We start from the raw sequence: 17,971 nt of genomic DNA on the forward strand, positions 1-17,971 counted from the left end.
TTTTTGGCTTTGTTAAAATATACGTGACTCTGTAGCAAACTATTAATTGGGTAGACTTCAAACTCCATAATAGATTGCCTGGGAAAATATTAGAAACAAAAAGTTTTGGGGGGTGTCAGTGTCCCATTAACTTCATTGTACGCGTCAACGGCTAGGTCTGAGTTTTTTTTCGTGCTATGCATCGGGGATGCCTGTCGAATTTACGGACGGATTGCGGTTGTATAAAAGTCTGAGAACCCCTTCAAAGTTCAACGCTGTTTTTGTTCATAGTTTGGTTTAGGGACAACTTGACTGCAGGTCATTGTGCGGCCGTTCATTGTAATGTAGAACTAAAATGTATGACGATCTGGTCGCGCAGAGGTGAAGCACCGTCCAGCAAACTACCGACCTGGTTCTCCAGCCATTTAGTATATAAAGTGCCAATACAAAGATCTTCTTATAATTTCATTTTTTCGACTGCTGGATTACCCAGGACTTTATCGCGATCCCAATCGAACCCGAAGAATTGGTTGGAGACAGTAAATTACTTTTCGTGGTAATTGATTGCCTTGATAACAAATAAGCTATCTATGTTCATCGTTCAAAACAAGATTTAAGAGTTTCTTGGGTGTTTTTTTTGTTTTTTTTTTATCTAATCGAGGTTTTTCAGTTAGTCCTATGGCCTACATTAAACACCTGTATGCCACCCTGGGCACGACGGATATTGAAGTTTTTAACTCAAATTTCGTATCATTTATGTTGTTTCTGACTTCTCTCGAATCTTCCTGTTGTCCCTCATCACCAAACGATCCCTTGTAGGAGAGCATGTAAATAAACAAACGAATCATTACATTAATTGTTGAACGAATGGATAGAAGAAATAAGGAATGATTGGAAAAGTGAATGAATTGAAAGAGATGGGGCACCAAACCGGGTACTAGGTCATCGACAAATGCTGGCGCATAAGTCAAACGTGGGGACCTATATACAAATGCAATACCAGTGCAGCGACAAAAGCGACAAAGAAATGGGAAACTGAAAAACTAAGGCAAGCAAGACCACATGATTTTTAACTGGCCTTCTCATAAGTCGGCGCATTGCGTCATGGCATGTGCTCTTATGTTATGCCATGTACACTTATGTTATGGACACATGTGTTATTGCGTTATGGCATCTATAGGTGTTATTGAGCTATGACATGTTCACTAAAAAATAAAAGAACTGCTTGTCATCCCAATGTTTAGAACAGTAGTTCTCAACCACTGATGTGTCGGGGACGTGTGGGGAATCTCCAAAGTGATGGGGGACCCCACGACAGTGTGGGAAAGGGGAAGGAGGAGAGTATCAAATAAGACAACGAAATAAGGGTGGCGATGTGGGTTAGTTGGTTCATACTGACGAAAAGGCAAACAGCGCGCAGAAAACGGGGACAAGAGGAAGTGCAAACAGGACAAGCGCTTGTCCTGTTTGCACTTCCTCTTGTCCCCGTTTTCTGCGCGCTGTTTGCCTTTTCGTCAAGACAACGAATTGCACTGTGAAAGGGTAACATTTACTGTTCTAGAAAAAAAGGAGTGAGGACCATCAAGGAAAAGATGAATGAATATTTAGATGGTAAGGCTCTTTAGGATGGGGGGACGGGGTACCATTTAGGACGGGGGGTAGCTTGTGCCACCTAGCCAGGGTCAACAAAAAAAGGATTTTTTTTTCAATATAAATCGGGCGGCGTGATGAGGATTGAAGCAACGGCTTCCCAGACAAAGGAAATAGCTTCGCGAACTTCAGCGGGTCCGCAGAGCCAGCTTTTGAGAACCACTGATGTACAGAAAACACTTAAACTGAAGAGTGACACATATTTTTTAAAGGGGTACCTACGTGCACAAACGTTACATCGCTTGCATCAGGGCTTGTCAGTTCAAGCTGTAAAGGAACAATCGACGAAAGATGAGAATAAGCAACTATTAAAAAGTTTCAATTTTAGTTTCTCTCTCCTAATCTAGTAATTCCAAAATCCTCTATAACCTTTCTTACAGAAATATTAGCGTATGGATGAGATATCACTGACATATTGTGTTCGCTTATCTCAAAGCTTTTCTAGTGTTCCAATAAGGTGCCTTCTTTGCCCTCCTCGAAATCCTCTTGGTAGCTGTAACACAAATATGGTGAGTTCTGTTCCCAAGAGGTGAAAGTATGTGTTTCTGACAAAACGAAAATCCTTCCTTCTCAAATAATTGTTTTATGTCGACTGCAGGTACAGTTACAAATATTCTCCCAAATGTATTTTTTTTCTTCAGTCACTAAGAAAGAAAATAAATTATCAATTCATGGTGTGCTGTAAAGATATGCTGTCCTACAAAATCATGTCAACCAAACTTCAGAGTTCGCTGGACATTTTAGGCGATGAAGAGATGCCTGGCTTTAATTTCATGCAGGGTTATCTTCATTACATCTAATAAGACTTCACCGCCATCTTTAAACACTTTCAATTACTAACTGCTGTATGAACTTACGTCATCCAATGGCAGGCCATAGCTAGGGTTCAGGACGGATATTACTTCATCCTCGTCCCTGCGAAGAAAACGTCCAGATATTATGAAATGCCCACTATTTTGGACTCGTAGTCAAACTGTGCCGTAAGCAACATTCATTCTACATTAAAAGCGTTCGAAGAAGAGGTGAGTATAGATTTGTAGTACAATGCGTGGCGAGGGACCACAAACAGGAAGTCCCCTCCCAAGTAAACATTTGTCGAGCCTGTTTTCTGCCGATAATGGTTTGCGATTTACCGATTAAGAGAGAGTCACTCTCGTGTTTGAAAGAAGGTTGGTGAATTGTCTTCGTCCGATTAACTACAAAATCTTCCAAGGTGCATCTATGCTCATTACTAGAGAGAACGGCAGGGTGTGTGTCTCGAATGCCTGACCTTTAGCACACGCCCAAGTGCTTTCCAACGCGCTTGAGGCGCGCGAGACGGCCAAACGTTCTGGAATGTAGGAAGGTCCCGCTGGAGGCGGGACAACTAAGGATCATCCCTGCCGTTCCCACGTTGTCAGCGACTAGAGCTAAAGTCACGTCGACGAGGTGTATGAATCGCACACTCACCGTGCTTTCTTCTTCCGCAGGAAAATCACCACCCCAATCACTAACCCGAGGATGGCGAGGATGAAGATTGGAGCACCGTAAGACCAGCCGGATACTGCTGCGGCAGAAAACGTCCATCATGCTGAGTTATGAAAATTACTCAAAAAGCACAGTGATGTTACTACACTTGAGCAGAAACAAACTAGGTTCCTAAAAATATTACCAGCAATCTTTATCTACTAAGTCATATAGGGTACAATCAACTTAAAATGATAATGAGAAATAAACAGAATGAAATCATTACAAACGATTATCGCTGTATCTGGAGCATAAACTGATGGTTATAAGCGGTGAATTATTATATGAAGTATTCTGACAAATTGAAAATCATCATCGCCACCCTCCCCATTTCCCCTTACCCACTGCTATCATGACGGCGGGGGCACTCCTTTTGTTGCTGCAAATTGGGGCCGGATAAGTCGGAAGTTTATTCCGGTTCATTCAGCCCCATGAGGCAGCAAGGAAAGGAGTCCCACACCGTCAAGCTAAGGTTGTGGGAGAGGGGGAAATGAAAAATGTGGCGAGGAGGGTTCTCATTCTGGTTGAAATGATTTTGAAGGTGGGGCTTTAAACACTAGTTTCGAAAAAATAAACAAAATGATTTCTTCATTTTCCCGCAAAGAGTAGCGGGACAATTTACTACATGCGACGTGATGTCACCAGACATCACGGCATCAAGTGACACAACAACACCGTAACGTCAGTGTCCCGACTTGACTTGGTGTCGTCCAGTGATACCAAAATATCACGTGACGTACACTTCCCGCTAAATTTACAGGAGAAATTAAAGTTACGGGACACAATGGTGTCCAACCCGATATAATGTGACGATGTCACATAGCATAACGTCATGGTGTGAAGGCGGAGTGTTACATGATGCCATGTCGCAGGACATCAACTTCCCCTTGAAATTTAGCGAGGAAATGAACGTACAAACAAGCAACTTTTTATTATAAGATATTCGCTTGCTCTGAAATTTTTCTGTTCACCCACCAAAACATCGTCCACCTCCTTTTTCTTTTGAAATTACTGCGTACGCGGCGGGAAGGGCGGGAAATGAGTTGGTTCTTTAAGGTCATAACCAAAAAAATGTGGTTCTTTAAATAGGGAGAGTCACTAGTAGATGACACATTCGCAGAGCCACATTTCGTTGGTTTAAATGTTAATAGTGCAACTGAAACATTCGAAGAACTTACGAACGCAATGCCCGGCCAATGCTATTTTAACAATATTCAACTCATGCCTGATGTGCTGGTTGTCGAAATTGTCACAGCTAGTGCCTTCAACATTTAAGCTTTTAACTAAAATTAGAATGGCCGGCACTGATCGGTCCAACATATTCCTCAAATAATCTAAATTGCATGCCTACTTACTCACTGAAAAGTTACTAAAATGGATCCTCGAAAGCGAGCGATTTAAACGTCGGAAGTTGACAGCGTCCAATCCTAATTAGGAGTTAAAGCAAAAAAACGCCAGCTGGCGATATGTAAAATCGTTTTGAAAATCTTGGACGTTTTGTCCAATGAATCAATCCCAAAGCAAAAGGGAAATTAAAGTTCATAGCAATAAAAATAATTCTTATAGTACCAATAAATTTGAAGGTCGAACCTTCAGTCACACTTCTAAAATGATTAGAACGAGCGTCAGGCTACCCAAAACCCTTCGTGGTACAGTTGACGATGGAATCCTTTACACTAGAAGTGGGAATTTTATGAAACGCAGGAAGGCTTCATACTCTGCCATTAATCATAAATATAGCAGCGATCTCATCTTCATTGGTTAGGGCTTGCTGCTTTGGCAATGAATGAAGAGCATTTTGATAAGATATGTAGCGGAAATCATTTCTTGTGTCTATTTGTCCAATCACTGTCACTGGTGGATGTCGACCCGCAGTGATTTCAGGCTCTTAGAAAGGACTGGCACTGTGTAAAGACACATTTCTATCAATGCCGCAGCACACACGAACGAAGAAAAAACAACAAGATGACGGAATTCCGCCATGTTAGCCGCGTTTGCAGGGGCGATGTGACAGTGTTTACCAACTATCGGACAAGAACATGTTTCCTCGGAGTTGCTGTTGCATTAATATGACAGGGCCGCCAAAAACATGTTTCCCTCGTGTTGACGGAGAGAGTTGTCGAACTGTTTCATTAAGGTGATAGCGCCTTTGGTTTCCTGTTGTATGGCAGCCATCTCTTTCCCAGGAGATTTAGAATCCACAACACTGTTACCATGACCAAGCCATCGCCAGTTATCTGCCTTTCTCGTAGTGCAAAAGGACTGTCACCAAAAATACTATACTTGTGGAAATTACTCATTTCGGGGTACTAACTAAAGTGATAAATTTCTAGGTTTGCCAATACCCTTCTAAAGTAAAATTTTGAAAGTCTTCGTTGTGTTCGTGCTAAGAATGTTTCGCAGTGTACGTCCCTTTGCAGGAGATAGTCATCTTTTTGGGGCGTTTCCTTTCAGATCACTTCCACGCAGGTCTTGAAAAGAACAAACAATACTTTTAAAATAAATATTGCTATAGCTAACTCTTATTTTCAAACCCCTGACCCCTCGTCTTGCACGTTTGCACGCCATTTTCCATAAAAAAAATCAATTCTACCTGAGGATTCGTTGATAATGGAGTCGGGTTGCGCAAGTCGCCTGCTGCAGCGGTTCCCGAACAAGTCACCCGGGCACACGCACTGGGGCTCCCGTCCGAGGAATATGCTGCAGTTTCCGCCATTGAGACAGAAGTAGTCAGGGCATTCTGCAGAGAAGGAGATAACAGATACGTAGTTTCCGGCATAGCCATAATTCAGTGAACGAACACCGGTACCCACATACAGGGAGTTCGTCTAAAGAATATACATTTGCACCCACAGGATGTATAAAAAAGCACTTTCACTCATTGCATTTCTTTGAAGAATATCGGTGGCTTCAAAGCGATTCCTTCAGTCATACAAAATTGGCTGCATGTCTGGTCATTTTTGTAAAACGCGTTTAAATGCGGTAGCTCCATAGAGTGTGTGATGCTTTTACTTCGGATGGTGCCTAAGCTGGATGACCCTTAGTTTTTCAGTGCCAGGGGTGGATGGTGCTCTTACCTCAGGTGGTGCATTGGGCGAGTTTTTGTTTGAAAACAAATTACGTCACACCATTGTCTCTTTGTGACGCTGCTCAGGCTTCTCTTCAGCACCATCCAGATACAAAACCTATGCACTGAATTTTCTGGGTTACCAAACGAGAAGTGAACTTTTCTTTCCTTTCCACTCCTCCTCGTTCTGAACAAACTACACGACCTGTTTCTGCTCTTCTCTTTCTTGTCTTTTCTACCAATCTACTCTCTTCAGGCGTTCTAACACCACCGGCATCTGCTCCTCGCTTTTCCGGTTGCTGGGTCCCTACCTCAGTGAGCAGCACACTCGGCTTCCATGCAGGGTGACTGGGGATCAAACCCTGGCACGGGTTGCCGTTTTATAAACAGGTTGGTGGTTACGGACTGTCGGACTTACACATTTCCTGCTTACGTTGCTCCTTCGGTTGGTTAGGCCTATAAAGCTACCGCTTTAAAACACCTTAGCTGTTCAAAAACTTTTATTTCAACAGATTATTGCACACACAAATTTAGACAACATGAAGAAAACGCATTGTTACTAAGTGTATGGCTGTTTTGGCAGCGCACGTGGATCTCGGTTTGACACTTCTGGCCATACATTTAATTTTAACGTTCCTTGCTTCGTTTGTAAGTTACAGCGCATTCTCGATAATTAATTTGTGTTATTGTTTCGAACGAAAGCACCCATACTTCGATGCTTCATGCCAGTCCTCTGCCAGCACTTAATCATCCTGTTACACTAACACTGACACCTGAAAAGGGAAGTTATTGTATTTCTTTGTTTTCGCACCAGTTTGCCATAATATTATTTCAGTTGTTTCTGTATTCCTACACCACATCTCACTTGGAATGTCAGAAAACGAGAGGTGACGAGCAGGAATAAGTAAGTACTTGAACCCACAAATCCCGCAATAAAAAAGCCTCAAATATCGAGAGAGATTTAATTTGTGGAAATTTCAAAGGCTGTGAGTACACAAAGCGCCTGCAATATTGAAGATAATATTAAGACATAAATAAGCAGTGTTTATTACTAAAATGCTCATTTATGCATGTCACGTCTTTATACTTAAATTATTTTGTCCACTTGATTCCCATGCATTCATAAAGACAATTGAGATTGCATGCTCACTATGCATAGAAAAGCTATGGTATGTCCCTAAATATTCATTCCCAAAAAGACTTATGGCATTTGCATGGCTACAATATTCACAAAACGAAATATTAGTGAAGGTTGCTCCCAAGCTTCTACTTGCTTTACTCGTCCATTTCTAATCTCAGTTGATTTTAATGCAAATATATTTATCGACTGTGGCCTTAGAACGTTTAATGCCTACATTAGGACGGCAAGTATTAAATACATTCGACATGGAATTAAACTTTTAGAGATGCGCAGCTTTACCTAATCGAGGGAATTTATAAATATTCTTGTTATATGCAAGTATATTTTCTTTATCAACAAATTCTTAAAGGGGCGGTGCAACGATTTTATGATTAAAAGAATTTGCATCTCGTCATTTTTACGTTGTTTATCGTGTCCCGGAGGATAGAGAAAACATTTCCTTCATTAAAAATGTCGCGATTCCGCTGCATAATCGCAAAGCAAAAGTCGAGCTTTTTCCCCCACCTGCAGCCCCAAGTGGCAGCCGAAGGAACTACGGCGGAAAGATTACGTGACCTCGCTCGGCTCTAAGCTGCAGCATAGCGCCCGCTAATGTACGCAGAGAGAGGGAGGGGAAGCGTCCTCCGAGATTGCACACGGGAAGCTACACGGCACTCCGAATGACGTCACTGGGAGTGCGACCAGGTGTGACCCTGAAGACTGGGAGTGAGTTGAGGGGTGCCCGAAATACCAATCTTTATCTTTTTTTTTACGCAAAAACTAGGACACGCAGGCAAAATCGGTTTTCTGTTCTTTACTTCAGAAGTGTCAGGGGGCAACTTCCAGAAAGCCTTGACCGAAGTCCGAAAATTGTTGCACCGCCCCTTTAAGGCAGTACGTCTAGGCACTTCTGCCTGATAAACACATGAATAACAGTCAGGTTCATTTTGAAAATTTTACTGCAATCTAGATACCAATACTCCAAACAGTTATGCTTCGGTTTAACTACATCAGGCGCAAGTCTGCACCACTCGCCCTGAAACTGTACTCTTCTTCAAGCATGCAGCTGATATATTTGTTAGTTTCGAAGTGTTAATCGTGGAGCGTCAGTCCCATTGTGTGCGTTTCTTACCGAGTCCCGGTGGACTGCAGTGAAACAACAGCCCCGGAAGCGAGCTCAGTGGGTGTTGCTTCTCCACTCTGCAGTGGTGAGCCACACTTCGAAAAATATTAACATCGCAGTTAATCTCGAAGCAAATATCGAAAAGCATATTATTCAAAACTGCTATTCACAAATCGTAATATTCGCACAATCTTAGCTAGAAGAAATATTGTTCACTTTCGTCTTTCTAAAATAATTAGTCTAACTAGCGTTCTTTATCCTATTTACCTTGCATGGTAATCATCACTGATCCAATAACGTTATGGAGGAGCCTGCAAATCCTTGTAGAAAACTATGCCCATGATAGGGAGTGTTTGGCTCATAGCTATGTATGAATCGGCGGCTCAGGCTCGCTACACAAGTCCTTAAACTGGGGAAATGATTGACATAGAAAGGCAGTAGAGGTATTTTGGGAGCGAAGAAAACCAATTAGGGTACTCTGGTGAACCCATGAATTCCTTGGAACAAAGTTTGAGAACCCGTACTCTAGATGAGTGCTCTTTAGGGGCTCAACGCATATTCAAAGTAAACCTCTATTTGAGTAAGTATGGCAAGTTAGTGGATAACTATGTAGACTCACCGCCGCAGAGAGATTCATCAGACCCGTCGCTGCAGTCACTGTGCCCGTTGCAAACCTTGGAGCGATGAAGACACGGATTGATTGAAGGATCGCTGCAGAAGTAGTAGCCGACAGGGCACATCTGTACGTCTCCTAAAAGAACAAAAGTCTTCTTTGACTGAAGCGAACATGGAAGCTTTGCATTCCAGCCAATACAAATAAACTGTAATTATCATACAAACAGACAATATGTTACTTGAAGACAAAAAGCTGTGTATTTTATTAGCGGAGTGAATTTCAAATAGGTGTCCACAAACTCCGAGGGTCACAAGAGCATTTTTATGGTTTGTGAATTCCTCGCTCGTCAGTCAAGCCAAGCAACAAAACATTTTTCAGTAGAAAAAATAACACTTCGGGGTGATGCTTTTTCAGTACATAACAATAAAACAATGCCATTTAAACGAGTAACTAGCTGTACTCATTTATCCCGTCCTCATCATAATTGGTCGATCACTTCTGCGACACCACAAAGAGTCCCAAAACATCAGGTTCTACAGTTGTAGTAATGGCACAATCGCACACACTGTTCTGCCCTTTTTAGACACGGTGTCTTCACCCAAGCTTCTCATATTGTGACCAGAACAAAACCTAAATCATTAATTTCCTTACCACATTCATTCTGTGTACCATAGTACGACCAGCATTGCTGGTTGCTGGCAGGTTTTACTGCCTCGAAATACACTCGTATGATACCTCGACTGGTCAAGCTGAAGCGCGACACTGACCACAATGTTCGTCGGCACCATCGGGGCAGTCACGAACGCCATCGCAGAGCAGCAGTGCTGGGATGCAGTGTTCTCCATCCATACAGCTCACAAAGCCTTTGGGGCACGGAAAGGTGGTCGTCAGCGACACGGAGCTCGGCGTTGAGACCGCGCGTCCACTCGGCTTCCCGGGCCCTAGGGTGGAATGAGGAAGACGACAGAACGTTTCCCGAGTTTGAACTTGTCGATGTGCAGCGTGTCAAGATAGACGCTACATACACAAACCAAAAAAAAAAAAAAAAACCGCTTCGTCCTCTTGTTTGTTCCTTCTCGTCGTCTTCGTTTTTGAGCTGTTTTTCCCCGTGAATAACGCACACCAGCTCACCAAAATTGCTACCTTAGTACGAATCAGAGGTAGCAAGATAAAATGTCGGCAACAATGAGCTCATCGCCATCGTCAGCAGCAAACTCTTCGTTGTTATCAGACATTTTTGTGTGCTTCTTTTTATTGTGTTTTAATGTACAAAGCATTCTGGTTTTGGGGCATTCGTTCGCATTGTCACTCAATCACGGTGTCACCAAGGCCACCAAAATAATCCTTAAAACGAGGTAGATGGTGACTCTTGATAATTTAGAATACCCGAGAGAGGAAACAGATGAAATGGCACATAGTGTTTGTTTGTTTGTTTTCTCTGTGCTGCTACATCGCAGGTTTCTGAAATTATGGGGCATAGAATTGCAATGGCCTTAATAAACTCGCAGGTGTGAATTCACTTTACATCAGATATTAATATTGTACATCAATTAATCACTATGTCGGTGACTATGGGTCACATCGTCGGTGGCAGTGAGGGTCTACTCGTCGCATAAAAGAGCGAAGTAATGTCAAGCGACTCCAGGACGTGACACCGTAACCTCTGCGACGTTACATGAAGTCACAGACGTATTCTCTCCCCTGATGTTACACTAAAATGATGACTAAGTATGTACCTATTATTTCTATGATACTTTCTCATAATGCTTTCTTATTGCGCTGCAAAGTGCCTACATATTTTACGTTCGAAATGACAAGCCTTCTAATCATACATTTTCTTAATTATTTTGAAGAGTCTCAAAGCGCATTCAGAATTATTCGTAAATGGGGAAAGGAAATTCTAAAACCAACACAAAAAGATGACCAATATCCAATCTGTATTTACTTTTCTTGTTTTGCTGTAAAACTCTGTTTTCACTTTTAATTGCTTAAATACGGTATGTTTGAAATTTCAATGTTACCTGGTAAAGTTTGTCTCAGCCAGACATGCATGAACTTCTAATTTACGTTTTAAAATAAACGAAAACATTATTTACGTCACAAGATCATTAATACAATCACACAACAAATACGGCTTTCATAGCTCACAGAGCAAACAACTTCACCAGTTTTGTGCAAAAGGCTATGCTATAAGCCAAAATAGCTCAAACCTGTCTTTTTAATTGTAAAATCCATAACATGTTATGTAAAGAGCTTCCACCTTTGCCATATAGAGTATTGATAAAGTGAAAACGGGAAAGCAGGTTTATAAACTCAGTAATTAATCCAAAAGTAGAAACATAACGCAAATAAAAACAAAAAAGGTATGATGTTTCAAACTCAATTTGAAATATTGTGAGCACTTGTCTGTTTCGTTTTGTTTCTTGTTTCCAGTATTGGTTGAATTATGAAAACAGAAAGGTAAATAAATACATTTTGCGCTGAAATTACCTGGGGATGCAGTGGTGACGCATACTGCACCTGAAAAGCAAACAAGTGGGTATAGTTTTTAACCAATACCGATTAAAAACAAATTATTGACTGCTTTGGTTTTTTATGATACAAGGGCTGCCAAAGTCGTAGATCACCGAGAACTACAACTGCAGGAAAGACGAGTGTAAAAGCAGCGGAATCATGAAGCACAAATTGTCGAGCGCTATTTGCTTCCACGATTCAGAGTATATTGCTTTCTATGAAGGAATCAAAAGAGCTTCGGGAGAGGAAAGAGAAGTCAGTTTTTGCCTGGACGTAACTTAGGGTGAAACATAACTGGGCAAGTTATTAGCTTGTAAAGTATGTGCCTGTGAAAGGTTATATTATATTTTGCACAGAAAAATGGGGAGAGGACTGTTGAAGGGGAGCATCGGCCATTCTTTCAACTACACAAACTAAAAACAGTTTGGGAATACCCAGGCCTTCTATTTTAATCCAAAATACCTTTGGAAAAAGAGCAATATTTTACAAACTATTTTTTCGTTCTGGTACTGTGAGCTTTTGCAGCATTCACATCGCGCTACAAAACGACTTGTAACCTGTCAGGACCCGTCTGTACTGCCGACATGTTCCATCTGACGTCCCGTTTTTGTGTTGCCGGTGAAACTTCTGTCTCAGACCAAATCCGAAAATTCAATAACTTGAACATGAAAGTATGATTGACTTGAAATTGCGTTTAGTGTGAATATATGTCTATTACTGTGTTGAACCAATTTTTGAGTGAAATCGGTGATCACCAAACTTTTGCGGGGTACCTCATTGAAGCATATGTCGAAACAGGCTAATTCACACTCATAGCGAGGTACCAATAAGTTAGTTTCCCCTACAGAGCCTCTCAAGGACAACAAACAAGAGCAATCGAAAGAATGAAGTGATGGTGAGGGTGCAGGCTAGCTGGTGTCGTTCTGTGTTTTGTCCCTTGTCCGTATCCTCAGTCTCGGGTTTACAACTATGCTCAATCGAAAGACTTTTTTTTTTGCCTCTACCTTTTTCATCAGATCAGATGATGTCCAACAGACTCGTGTGGTTTAACAGAAACTAAGGAATGCTCTTCTAGCAGAGTATCTCTGTTTTAGCTAAATACAAAAATAACCCAAATCAGTATCTAAGCTGCCTCTGAAAACAATGTACAGTGCTTTTTTTTTTGCACCGCAAATATAAACTCTTCACCACCGAACGCTGTCTCCATCCAAATGCAGAGCTGGCAACATGGACCACATGCCAAAATTCAGATGTTTTCCGTTATTGCGTTCGAAAGTTAAAATCAATTTAAAAAAAAAATAAAAATAAAAAAAAACGTAATACAAGAAGACAAACAGTGTCAACTACCTAATCTTCTCATCGAAAATTGTCGAAAATCGCTTTCGTAAACCGGATGACTGCAAATACGGAAACTTTGGCAATTGATCCTGACCTCAAGCCCCACATTTTGACGAACACCGACCGTGCAGCAACGGCTATATACCTTTGTGGGGAAATATAATTTCGAGACATCTCGCGTGCAAGAAAGCCATCATCAAACTGTGAATGTTATCATTGTGCAAAAACAGTCGCCTCGTGCCAACGCCTGAACGATCGCAACATGAAAATATCAACTCTGCACACGAATGCGAGGCTCACCGCAGTCAGTCTCATCGCTTCCGTCGGGGCAGTCAGCCTGGCAGTCGCACACAAAGTCCCGAGGGACGCACATGCTCTTGTCCTTGCAGAGGAACTCCTCCTCCGTACACAGCGAGGGGTGCCCCGTCGGCTGCACTGCGTCCCCTGTGCAATAATCAGATTTTTTGTCAAGGCCGAATTTCGCCAACGACGCTTTTGTGGCTTCCTTGGCAAGTGTGGCGCGCGAAGCAGCTGCGTTGTATTCTCGATCTCCGGTACTTTTCGTGTTTTCCTCAACTGCTCGTAACCAGCCAGGATTCCATGTTTTCGGAGATTCGTTTTCTTTAAAGACTAAAGCGTTCTATAAGTTTTTTTTTTCTTTTTTTTAAATTTTCGGTGCTGGATTGGAAATCGGCATTAACCGGGGCCTACGTCGAATGAAACAAAAAAATGAATGCGAGGTTCGCCACGCTCCGAGAAGCACACAGGAAAATTCAGTGCCTAGTTAAAACGTCTCCGTACTGATGAGGGAACAAAACGAGATAAAAGGCGTGCTCCATGAGGAAAGCACCAGTCGCTAGGGACTCTTTAGTAATAGTTGTGTTAATAGCCACCACCAAAAAACAATTATGGTACATTGCTAGGCAATTGTGTTCCATAAGTAAAACGTTTAAGCTTCACAAGTGTTTAGCCATACTCCGAGTTTCCAGGCGCTAGACGCCTACGTTCATGATGCTCTTTATCATATAGTTTAATGCGTACCATGTCTACACTTGATGGCTGTGACTAGAACGAAGCGATACTACCGCTAATTGGAATAATAAACTCGGCTATCCTCCAGAAAATTCCATACTCGCGAGCTGCTCTCCCTTAGTGCCCACTGGTGGTCGAGCGCCTTCTCATATGCCTCACTCTTCCTCGACTACCCCTTGGGTCACGTGACCTCCCCGTTAACCACTCAGCGTCGATCCACACGGCCACGCTTTTACCCAGGCTTACTTTTCAGCTTCGCGAAATGTCAAACACATAGCCATCGAATGCTTCACATATTAGGGCTGTAAATAAAGGTGTCCTCCTGTGAAGCTCGGGCAATGCAATAAGGGCGTAGGTAATGCAGGTTACCAGGAAAAGAAAGACACCAGTTTTTTTAGAGCGCAGCTCTGAGGGGCCCGTTCCCGGCTTGAGCGGCGTCGCCGTCGCCGTCGGCGTCGCCGTCGGCGTAACCAAAGTCATCCCAAGGTCACTTAACCCCCAAGGTCACCCCAAGGTCACGTAACCCCTCCCCTAGGGTCACGTGACCCCCAAGGTCACGTGACACCCAAAGTCACGTGGCTCCCCAAGTCACGTGACCCCCGGGGTCACGTGACCCCCGATGACGTCATCAGTGACGTCACTGATGACGTCACCGGCATCCGCATCGTCATCGTCATCATCACTGATGACGTCACCGGCATCCGCATCGTCATCATCACTGATGACGGCATCAGTGACGTCACTGATGACGTTACCGGCATCCGCATCGTCATCATCACTGATGATGTCACCGGCATCCGCATCGTCATGATCGCTGATGACGTCATCAGTGACGTCACTGATGACGTCACCGGCATCCGCATCGTCATCGTCATCATCACTGATGACGTCATCGGCATCCGCATCGTCATTGTAATCATCACTGATGACGTCATCAGTGACGTCACTGATGATGTCATCGGTATCCGCATCGTCATCATTACTGATGACGTCATCGGCATCGTCACGTGACCCCCCTAGGTCACGTGACCCCCACCCAAGCTCACTTGACCCCCCCCCCCCCCCCAGTACCCTTCCCTCCTCCTCCTCAAGAGCTGCGCTCTAATTCGGCGTTACAAGGAGTTGTAAACGGCTTTCACTTTTTTGAGATGCTAATACCTGCAGTGGTTTCCCGTTTTCCTACTTTTTTTGCTTCGAGTTTCTTCACAGAGTCTCGGATATTACAAGAAAAATGGTAAGCTTGGCTGTTCCTAATTAGGCAACAGCTCTGATTCTGAGATTTATAGCGATTCCTAATTTTGAAGAAACACGGCTCCAAGTTACTTTTTTCAGGGTTTATCGACAGTTACATTGGCGCCAAGTGATTTCACGAGGGTGCCCGTCTCCCTGTCTTCGTGGTCGCGGGATGATTTGGGGGAGAGAAGTCACATCTTAACCTCCGTTTGCCCTTCTAGCTAATGATGGCACAACGGCGCCCTCTGGAGGTAACTGGGAGAAACCTCCTTGCCAATCGTTTATAAAAGATAGCGCACCAGGGGATGCGACCCTTCTCTTTCCCGTGGGCGTCGGTGTACGACACAGTAAATCCAAATTTGAGCAGGTATGATGTCTTTATGGCTGAACCGGGGTGCAAGTGTCGGCCCGTGCGTCGGGCTCAGCTTTTTGTGAACCGCGTTGAGCGGGACAATTTTACCACTGCCATAATTAGCTAACGCATTATCGGTAGACATAGCTGGCCTTGCGTTAATTAAATGTACAATAAACACGAGCAACACTTTGCCCCTCGGTTGTTACGCGTGTTTCTTTCCTGTCTTGAGCAGAGCGGACGGGCTCAGACCAATATGCTTGATCCCGGACCACATGGGAGCCAGCTAGACATCAGGAGTACACAAAACGTTCCACATGGTATATGCCAAAAATATAATGGCCTAAGTAGGAGTTCGCACGACAGAAGACAAACATCACCTCCTTCTGAGCAGCTCGAAGTGAACGACACGTCGTCGATGGCGATGTCCGTGAGGGCGTCACCCCCTCTGTGGGCTTCGAACACGACGTTGAACGGTTCAGAGTGGCCCACGACGGCATGCCCGTAAAGCCAGCGTGCTCCGCGGTTTCCCACGTCTTGCCACATTGGAAGGCTCGCACCGGAACTATCTGTCTGAACCTGCGTGTTATGTAACGTTTACGTATGCGTTTTGAGACAAGCGTGACCTATCGCAATATTACGCAATTTTTTTGTTTCCTCTTTTTCTAGCATTTTTCGCTTACCTATCGAAACGTCGCTCACCTCATTATTTAAAGACATTTAGGTGTGTGTGGGAGGGGGGCGGGGGCGAGGGGAGAAATATTTGGGATATTACGGTAATGAACGCACGCTATTAGCTGACAGCAGCAAGGTATGACTGGTGTTACGGCGACGGCAGCGGCGATGCAATGGAGAGGCGACTGCTACAAGAATCCCAACTTCGACCCCATTAAATTCTATTTTTGTTAAGAAACACAACAAAGACGGACAACTTGTCATTCAGAAGCAAAGGCACAGGTGAGAAGTCGCCAAACATTAGCATACTGACCCTGAGGTAATCCATAGACAGAGATCCCTTCATGTAGTACCAGAAACGCAGGTGGCACTTGTTGTGACTGGCCGGGAATACAGGCGACCTGGCCACAGCCGGAGAACCCTCGGGTAGCCACGAACTGTTTGCAACCAGGAAGAATGCTGCAACATAAATACACACCCCAATATAAATTCCATTTTGTCGGACAAAACTCACCAGAACTCAGTGGAACTAACTAACTTACCGAACCTAATATGCTTACAAAAACTAAATTACAGGAAGTTATCAGACCTAACTAATTTGCCAGATTTACTGTAGCTTACAAGACCTAACTAACTTACCAGATCTAACTTACAGGCCGTCAAAACATTTTGTTCCGAACGCTGTTGCTTCCTATTTTGTTCCGGAGCGCGTGAAAACTCATCTCCCGGCACAGGCTCTTGGCAATGAGAGTGCTCCGACGGCATTTTTGTTATCGTCTTTTTGTTTCAGAGAGCGCATGCAGTGAGGTTTGGGTACTACAAAAACCCCAAGTACATAGTCCCCGTCTCTACAGGCCAAGGTATTGCAGGCGAGGGGAAAAAGGACAAGCAGTAGGAAGGCTGGGAGGAGGAGAGAAACCTCCTCTCCCATTTAACATTCCTATTTATCGCCCTGTCTCCCCTCGCCCTTCATTGCTCTTTTCTCCCGTTGCATCTTCCTAGTGCTCGCCCCTTCTCACCGCCTGGTGTTGCTTTCACCTGCACTGCACAGAACTTGTGACAAGAAGCATAGAGTGGTTAATTAACGCTGTGGCTTAGCACAGTAGTAACGCCTCTGCTTCGCACGCAGTGGACCAAGGCTCGATTTTCGTGGGAGACGGGCAATCTTGTTCAGAGATTTGGAAACATCCAGGGTGGTCGTCCTACAACCCCGACTACAAAATCAACTGCAACAACTTCAACTTCAACAACAGATGCCATTTCCAGTGGTGGGAAGCATAGAGTTATTATAATGTACGCTAGAGGTTCAAGTGGCGCTAGTGTGCTGACGCAAATTGAAGCAGACAGCAACCAGTCGAAAATTGACTTCCGGTAATGCATTTCTATGGGAAAAAGTGAGTGCATTTTTTCTCTACGCTCGATCATAAGAGCAAATATCCCGAATAATTCGTACGTACTGGGTAGCTTGGAACATTTCTCAGTCAGGCCGACGAAATAATTGGTCAGTTAAGGTGTTTTTCTTTCAAATTCATCGCATTAAAAACGGTGCTAAAACGACTTCGTACGTGTATTTATGTGCACTGTCGGACACTGTTAGCGCGAACACGACGTCGGCGCTTTTCAGCGTGGTGGATATACGTGCCAAACGAACGAAGAACATCTGGAAATTAAGAAAGACGGCAAGAACTACGCAGTAACACCGGATCAGTGCATATACGATAAAAATTAATTGAAGGCCACGTAATCTATTCCTATTTTAAATAAGT

At 43.6% G+C, this 17,971-nt stretch overlaps 1 protein-coding gene across 2 annotated transcripts in view; it reads right to left on the bottom strand.

Moving 5' to 3' along the window:
- Window positions 1–17,971, bottom strand: part of LOC8033079 (MAM and LDL-receptor class A domain-containing protein 2) — a 210,314-nt gene that overhangs the window by 2,665 nt on the left and 189,678 nt on the right. Inside the window, exons 59-68 of one of the 2 annotated variants that reach the window (XM_029973441.2) lie at window positions 16,519–16,664; window positions 15,911–16,109; window positions 13,214–13,357; window positions 11,552–11,581; window positions 9,829–10,002; window positions 9,065–9,196; window positions 5,729–5,875; window positions 3,079–3,175; window positions 2,487–2,544; window positions 1,852–1,896 (exon numbers count right to left, since the gene is read on the bottom strand). In XM_029973441.2, the coding sequence (XP_029829301.2) occupies window positions 1,852–1,896; window positions 2,487–2,544; window positions 3,079–3,175; window positions 5,729–5,875; window positions 9,065–9,196; window positions 9,829–10,002; window positions 11,552–11,581; window positions 13,214–13,357; window positions 15,911–16,109; window positions 16,519–16,664 (1,172 nt within the window). The remainder of the gene's footprint in view (window positions 1–1,851; window positions 1,897–2,486; window positions 2,545–3,078; window positions 3,176–5,728; window positions 5,876–9,064; window positions 9,197–9,828; window positions 10,003–11,551; window positions 11,582–13,213; window positions 13,358–15,910; window positions 16,110–16,518; window positions 16,665–17,971) is intronic. The other variant, XM_040210499.3, reaches the window with a different exon arrangement.

This window comes from Ixodes scapularis, unplaced genomic scaffold (genome assembly GCF_016920785.2).
Source record: "Ixodes scapularis isolate PalLabHiFi unplaced genomic scaffold, ASM1692078v2 PGA_scaffold6__148_contigs__length_123643588, whole genome shotgun sequence".
Lineage (NCBI taxonomy): Eukaryota > Metazoa > Arthropoda > Arachnida > Ixodida > Ixodidae > Ixodes > Ixodes scapularis.